This window comes from Colossoma macropomum, unplaced genomic scaffold, assembly GCF_904425465.1.
Source record: "Colossoma macropomum unplaced genomic scaffold, Colossoma_macropomum, whole genome shotgun sequence".
NCBI classification, from domain to species: Eukaryota; Metazoa; Chordata; class Actinopteri; order Characiformes; family Serrasalmidae; genus Colossoma; species Colossoma macropomum.
This window is the reverse complement of record NW_023496016.1, coordinates 1-8,451: the sequence shown is the minus strand read 5'-3', so window position 1 is coordinate 8,451 and position 8,451 is coordinate 1. Positions and strand designations below refer to the sequence as shown.

The window sequence follows — 8,451 nt, the reverse complement described above, 5'->3', positions numbered from 1 at the left end:
TGGTTCTTTTATGATGGAGGCCTGGTGTTTATGGTTCTTTGAAGAACTTAATAAAAAAATGTTTCCATATAACACCAAACATTGTTCCACTGTTGTAACAAGTCATAGAACCTTTTTTAGGTTTTTTAGTTAAGTTAGGGTGGTTAGGGTGAAGGTGGACATCCCTGCTGTACACATATACATTAGAATATACTAGAAGTTAAAAGTCACTTTCTTATGTCTTACTACTACTAGTGCTTATACAGTATGCAAACCTCAATATCAGTCACAGCGAGCTGAAGACTTCTTTGGTTCCTGGTATGAAAAATGACCGCTGATTAATGATTCCTATACGTTGAGAACATTTTACTATCTATATACGTTTATAATACGGCCTCTGTAGCGGCCTCTCTCTGATAAGGAGCTACGCAAAGCCAGTTTGTCCAGCTATGTATCCCCTGAATGCCACGATTCACTGTGGATCAAGTTTAGTTACTCAGATTAAAGATCTATTAAGATCTGTTAAAGCACATTATTATTATTTTGCATTATTAATCCAAGATTTGTCATTACAAATTACATTATGAGCATAACAAAATGAGTCAAAAGTAAGAATCTTTGCATGAATTTCTTAGTGTTCAGTATATCCCAGTTTTGCTTTCATGGCAGTGTGCACTAGGGCTGAATGAAGGGCAGCATTCATAAGTTTACAACACCTACATAAACCTTTCATGACAACTGGCATAAACCTACATGGACCATTCTATTGAATTAGTTCAAACTGCTGGTAAGTTTCTCTAGAACTGAGCAACTCTGAATGACTTTGTTTACATCTTCATCGCCTAATCTTGCAGAAATTCAAAAATATTGGTGGAATTCCCCGTCAGAGAACTTTAACGATGTCATTTGTTGACGTCTTAAAATATGCTGAATATGCAGCTGTTACATTTAGCAGTATTATTAATGTTAATCTGCTTATGAACAAGCATTGCTGGTGTTGTTTTGTTTCAGATCTATAAGGATGCGTATCTGAAATGCATTGATGAATTTGAACAAAGCAAAGGAAAAAAGTATTATAGTGAAAACATTAACAAAACGTGTGCTGGCCTCAAGAAAAACTACAAGGTGGCACAGTTGTGCCTTAAAGCAAAGTCTAATATGTTCTTGTTGGTAACAGCTGTACAAATGGAGTCTAGAAAATAAAGCTTAAGAGCACACCGCCCAGATAGCGAGCACATATCGTTCCGCTGGCTTGATAAGGTCAAGGGTTCTTTAGTAGAGAAAATGGTTCTATACAACACCAAAAAGGGTTCTTCTATTGTGACAAGCTTGACGTTGTAGCAATAGAAGATCCCTTTTGTTAATACATAGAACTCTTTTCAAAAAGGGTTCTATTATGGGTAAAGTTACCATTTTGGAGATGCGGGGTTTTCTTCCAACACCAGCAATATAAATCAGACTAATTGCTTTGCAGTGCTCAATCACTAATTATCACTAATTATAATGTGAACTGACATTTAAGTTAAACCTTTTCTGATTGGTGCAATATTTAAAATTTACCTGAAGTCAGCTTGTTATGATGTTTCACATTCTATTAAGAATTATAATGGAACTGAATCCCAATATAGTTCTAATATTTATATTTTCAGGTTCTCACATTTTAAAAGACATGAAAAGCTGAACCACTCTTGTCACACACACACACACACACACACACACACACACACACACACACATACCTTTGCCTGTAAGAGAACTGTATTTTTGTTCTTACTCCTAAAGATAACTCTAATCGTAACAGCAGTTACTGAGAGTAAACTATTCAGCTCTATCAGCTGAAATGCAAAACATGTAGACATGAGAATTAACTTGATGCAAATTTCTGAAAGAGGCACCATGACTGACTAATTAAAACCTCAGACAGCTCCACGGTTCAGAAGCGGCATCTACCTGATTACAAGGCAAGTATGATCATTTTACATGTTTCATGTAATTTATATATTTATATTAGTTGGGAACAATGATTGGTTAGAGGGGAATTCCACTGAATCAGTAATTTTATAATTTCGCATAATTCAGCAGTTGAGATGTCAGAGTGGTTTGGTATGAAATGGTTCAGACTTCTTTACAGTGGTGGTGATAGGAACCAGGGGTCGTCATGACTACAACACAAATATAGACATTTTATTTACTATCCAAAACCACCAGTGAACCTAGACGCCTTCTGAGAATGGAATGTTGATGATGGGACAGTAGTGGAAAATCTGACATAATATGTTTTCTTTGGGGACTATTTTGCCTAAAAACATCCTGCTATATTATGTATCCCTCCACCATGAATTGATTTTAAGGCCAAAATCTTCTCAAACCTATCATAAAACAGTGTCTTAGACATCAGGCAGTGAATTCATAACCATCTCATGTCATAACATTCTGTGAGGGAGCTTTTAGAGGTGGACGTCTTGTTCCTATCAGCACCACTGTGAGAAATTCTGACTCGGTAAGTTTCTCTAGAACAGAGCGTTTCACACCAAACCACTCTGAATGACTCTGATTACATATTAACTATTTGAAATTTTGAAATATCAGTGGGATTCTCCTTTAAGCAGGAAAACAGTGTAATGAATATAAAATTTCCCTTTCAAATTGCAGCATAATATTAGATACCATAAAAGAATCAATTATGAGATGTTCACTGTTTGCCACTGTTGTCTTTAACTGAAACAGATGCCATAACAGGAGAAGCACAGTGCTGTGTGCTTTGAAAGCTTTTTATTGGCTTTTATGATCTTGTATTTGTTTGTGCGTTTTATAACTCCAAAAGCACTCTGGTGTATTTTTGTTATCCAAGCTAAACTTTTTGCCAAATGCTAACTGTGGATAATGAGCCTTTTTTCTCTCAGTAACAATATTTGTAAATGTACTTACAATCACAGTTCAATTTAGCAAACTGGACATGAGTGTGGACTGCACAGAATCACCACTGACCAAGACATTCATTTCACTTTAAGATAACCAACAGAGCCCATTAATAGACAGCTGGGTATAGCTGGAGTTGGTGGTTCCCTCAACTTCTTTAATCTTCAGTATAGTTTGGGATTTTATGTCTAAGATAGAAAAGATCAGGAGGAAAATGAGTCTCTCTTCGTTTACAATTACAGACATTATAGATCAGATTGTCTTGTTATTTATTTATTACAGTGATCCACCTGCTTTCTGTTCACTTTAGGTTAAAAATGAAGACGCTGAACGCAGCTGCAATGATTCGCCTCTTCATCATCCTCATCCTCACTGTACACACGACTCTGGGAGTAAGTGCACAGCTGTGTAGTTATCTAACCTGCTTTGGCAAAAAGATCAGGATAAAATGAAAGAACTCATTAGATGATTTGTTTGAGCCAACAGCAGCTTCTGGGCTTGCAGTTAGGAACACAACAAGATTAGACATGATGCATTGTCACTTATTGTGATGCTGGAGTTCCAAGTACCTATTGGTAACACTTTATAAATGTGTTATAATGGTGCATTCTCCACTGAGCAAGAAGCACAGTGAGGAGAAGCTGTGAACAGCTAAAGGGGCTTAACAGCCTACTGACATTTACAGTTACTGTGAATTAACCTAATGCATTTTTATCTTGGACATTAGAGGCACCTTTCTGAGCTTCGCATAAACTATTATTGTGTAGACAAAAATTACAGATTTACCTTTTGTCTTGGTTTCCCCTCCTAGCTCCGCTCTCTCCAGCCTTCCATGTCTCCTATCTAGTCCCACCTCGTTTTTACTGCTGCTGTTGCTGGGATGTTGGGTGCCCGACATAGTTTGTTAGATAAGGTGTTCCTGGTTTACTTTTTTTTTTTTTGTATGAGTAGCCCTCGTATTTCCCTGCCTCTTTGCCTGGTCTGGTGTTGATGTATCTGTATCTGCTTTGTGTTTTTCTTAGTTCTTGTAGTTTTTGTTTATGTTTAAGAAGTCCATAACCTACATTCCCTTGTATTTAATTTTTTCACTGAGATACACCTATGAAGATTATGTTCTTTTATGCACCAAAAACAGTCATGATTCATTTCACATCATGACCAACAGGCCTTTTTTGTTACTGTGCAGTCAAGACTGAGATCTCTTAAGATGTTGGCTGCTAGACATATTGCATTTATCATTGTTATTTATGTTAATATATTATCTCTATTTTCAGATCGAAATGGGTCACTATGAAAATTCCATTGATGATGCTTTTGTGGGTTGCAACAAAGAAATGTATGAGCATGTTGTTATAACTTTACTGGAGAGGGAACTGGGACTGAATAAGGACTTCAAAACGGCCTGGGACGAAGCCAAAGAAAGCCTTAAAAAAAAAGACAAATTAAATCCCAGCCTACAGGAGATGGCCCTTTGCGCATACACCACAAAGCACATTTACAGAGACCTTAATAATAAAATGCGTGAGGGTAAAGACCACTACACCACGGATTTTGGACTGATCTCTTTACATTTTCTGATAACGGATGCCATACAAGCACGTAATCCTCAGGCCACGTGCCGAACCACTTACCGTCGCACAACAGTTCCCATTACCATTAAAGGGGAGCGTGTGCGTTTTGGTGCTTTTACATCTTCAACATGCAACCCATACAGCCCGAAGTTCATGAGTTATGGAAAAGAGACATGTTTTGTCATCTCAACATGTCATGGTGCCCCTATATCTGACCTATCAGTCGTTCCAGATGAGGATGAAATACTGATACCACCTTACGAAGAGTTTGAAAGTGAAAAGCTTAAAACTTTACCTGAGCTTAGTGATTGTAACGTTGTTTACAAACTGACGAGCAAAGGCATGAAGAGCAACATGAAGTGTGAATATGTGAATCAGCACAAAAAAGGAAAAAGTCCTGGTTAACTGACTGATGATTTATGTTATGAATCAAATGCTATATATAATTATGTGAAAAGTGTGGACACACCACTTACAATGAACGGTGTAATTCTTGTTCTGAGTTTTTCTTCACTATCATGTGCAGCACCAAGAGAAAAAGTAAAAAAAAAAAAATAAGCAAGCTTGACACCTTGTTGTGCGACTGTTCTTGTCAGTAAGGCTGTTGATGTCAGTATCAGGGTGTGATTGTTCCTGCATTTTGTTGTAATCACCTAATAAATCTTTTTCATTCTACTGACTTGCTCACACTGCAACTTTGAGAGTGTAGGAAGACATGCTAAATAAAACCAGAGGTGGGCAGAGGAGGAACATATTATTATTGGGGGGTTACAGATTTAGGCAAGGGCCATCAGTGATTAACAAAATTTGTCTTTTATGTCAGTCATTTCACAAGATTAAATAACATTTACAACTAAAACTCTGCTGATTCATCCATCTACACCAGGGGTGACCAACCTTATCCGCAAAGGGTCAGTGTGGCTTCAGGTTTTCACTCCGAACAAGTTGAAGCACACCTGATTCTACTTGTTTAATCACGTGGTCTTAGTCTTCAAACATTTCATCAGGCGACTTCCTGCTTTGTTGGAGTGAAAACCTGCAGCCACAGCGGCCCTCTGCAGATAAGATTGGACACCCCTGATTGGAGGAGTCAGTGGGCCGTAGTGGGCAGGTGATGGCACTTTGCCTTAAAAATCTGTGAAAGAAATATAAATATTATCAAACAGTAAACAATATTAATACAAGCCCTGCAATAGCGGTGCACAAAGAAGTCTGCAAACAAAATGCACCCCCAACTATTTCAATTGTCCACTCGTGAGTGAAACATTTTGCTTAATTTGTCACCATTTTGCCTGAATTCAGGGATAAAACAAGCTTATAATAATCTGTTGATGTTTTATGTTCAGTGATACAAATCGCATAGTGCTGTGTTGAAAATTTCTCAAAAATGAATTTGGGCCTTCATGCATGCTACTGATGAACAGAAGGATCTTGTGGTGAAAAAGTTTTAGAACCCCAGCTTCCATTTTGCTAGCATTCTGTTTCATTTCGAGTTAATCATGCATTATTACAGGTTTGCAACAATTGATTACATGTAGTTACAACAGTCAAAGCGCTGTCGCCTCACAGCAAGAAGGGCCTGGGTTTGATTCCCCAGCCGGGCAACCAGGGTCCTTTCTGTGTGGAGTTTGCATGTTCTCCCCGTGTCTGTGTGGGTTTCCTCTGGGTACTCTGATTTCATCCCACAGTCCAAAGACATGCAGTCAGGCCAATTGGACAGGCTAAATTGCCCCTAGGTGTGTGTGTGTGTGTGTGTGTGTGTGTGTGTGTGTGTGCGTTAATTTACTGTGTATATTTAGTATATGATTACTACTGTTTATGGCCTGCTGACTAATTGACTTACATTCTTTATTAGGTTATTATTCAGCCAAATAACACTGGAGTTACATCATTGCACAGGAGTGATACAGCTAGCTCACTAACTAATATGCCAATATTATTCACGCTTTTAAAATATTTACATGTTTTTCAGGCTGGATGGAAAGCAAACACAATAAGTATGAAAAAATACATGGAAAACAGATTTTTTTTTTATTAGGAGTAGTCCATATATGAAAATTAAGCTGCAAATACATCTCATTTGGAATAAACTGTTTTTGTGATGTCTCTGAAACAGATGCACATCTGCATACTCCACTACAAGAGTTCACACTGAAGTTCTAAGGAGGGTTTCAGCACAGACTGCATAAATTATAACTGTTGTTGATGCATAAACCCACAGAAATGGGTTTATGTCATAAGTGGGCCCTTTAGAAATGACAGCATGTTTGAACATGTTTGGATTTTAGTGAATCCTTCAGTAAATATTTTATCTTAAATCTAAACTCTAAACATTACTGGAGTAGCCTGTTAGCCATCTGGTTATTAAACCAAATTTTGTTTTTATGTAGGGAATGTTTAGCATGGTTTGCGCTTTTTTGCTTGACTTCACTATCAGATAGCTTTTTGCTAATTGACTGATTGTTTTTGTTAAATAATGGTTGTTTATTAGATCAGCAATAAAGACTCTGCACACAGCTGTACTGATACTCCTCTTCATCATCCTCATCCTCACTGTACTCTCTGCTCCAGCAGTGAAAAGCAGAACAGTGATCAGCTGTCTTGACTGAACAGGCAGAAATGTAACTCAGTGTGAACGAAGTCAGACTGAAAAATGAAGTGAGTTACAGCAGAAAGATCTGAGAATCTCTAGCTGGGCCTGCAGCCCACTGAAAACTGGAGTGATCACAAATCAGTCAGGACAGAGGCCTGTCTAGACCGGTATAAGGGTGGAGGACCCAAGAGTGGCACGGACGTAGTCACGGAGGGCCATCAAAAGCCTTCTTGTATGTGTAAAGCCCACTCCCAACAATGTAAAGCTTAAAAAATTAATAAATAAATTAATTACTGAAAGTGGTCTACAAGGCATTAAATATGAATAAATGAATACAAATAATGAATAAAACCCACCATTTGGGTTTCATGTGACAAGATTACATAACATTTACTCAAGTATTCTAATGATAGATTAGTCTGTCAACTGTGTAAAACTTGGCATAATGCCTCTATTCTGTTTCACTGTAGCTCATCTGAAACACTGATTTTCAGACTTTGGGTCAAATTTACTTCAAAACAATGGGATCTAACTGCTCATCATGTGGCCATGAGGGACAGGGATGCAGTCTTACTCCCTGCTCCAAATGCAGGGGCGTGGCTACAATAAGGCTCCTCCTACAGTTGTGATCATCCTCCACTTAAAGCATTTAGTAGAAATAAAAGTACTTATCAAAAAGTCATATTTTGTCCAGTATTGAGTTCTTTATAGAACTGCAGTAGATCTTCTTAGTACATCCAGCATCTATCAGTATAGGAAGTGAAGTTTGTTTGGCTCTGTTCTTCTCTTTTTGGATCATTTTGGTCTAATTGAAATGCTAAAGCTCCAAAGTCCAGTCCAGTAACGCAGTCCAGGAGCTGAACCAACACAACACAATGAAATTTAACTGAAAGAAAAAGAAAAGAAGAATTATAAATATATGTTATTGACTAAGATGACATGTCAATCACTAATATAATTTAAATAAAATATTACCATTAGAAAATATTAAACAAACAAATCCATCAAAATTGCACCTGAACATCATAGGCAGTTTCAGGGAGAAGAGAGCACCCCCTGTTGGCCAGACCTGCAACTTTATGCCTTGATGGAGTGCTGTAGATGGTTCTAGTTAGGACCTTTTTGGAAAGGATGCTATATAGCACCAAAAAGGGTTCCGTTGTTACAAACTAAACATTGTTACAATAAAACATTTTTTGGTGCTATATAGAAACAAACACAACACATTCTCCATCAATCTGAAGAACCATTTCACCATGCAAAGAACCATTTAATCATGCAAAGAGTTCATTGAGTGTTCATGGTCCTCTACAGAACCACTTCATTTATTAAAGAACCCTTGAGGAACCATCTTTTTTAAGAGTGTAGATTATATGTGATTGCATTAAA

At 37.5% G+C, this 8,451-nt stretch overlaps 1 protein-coding gene across 1 annotated transcript; it reads left to right on the top strand.

Annotated features, from left to right (window-relative positions):
• Positions 1-1,900: 1,900 nt before the first annotated feature.
• On the top strand, positions 1,901-4,999 carry LOC118803958 (ecto-ADP-ribosyltransferase 5-like). Its single transcript, XM_036564509.1, has 3 exons — positions 1,901-1,940; positions 3,209-3,290; positions 4,173-4,999. Exons 2-3 carry the CDS (start codon positions 3,216-3,218, stop codon positions 4,872-4,874), a joined length of 777 nt encoding a protein of 258 aa, XP_036420402.1. The 5' UTR covers positions 1,901-1,940; positions 3,209-3,215; the 3' UTR covers positions 4,875-4,999.
• Positions 5,000-8,451: the final 3,452 nt, after the last annotated feature.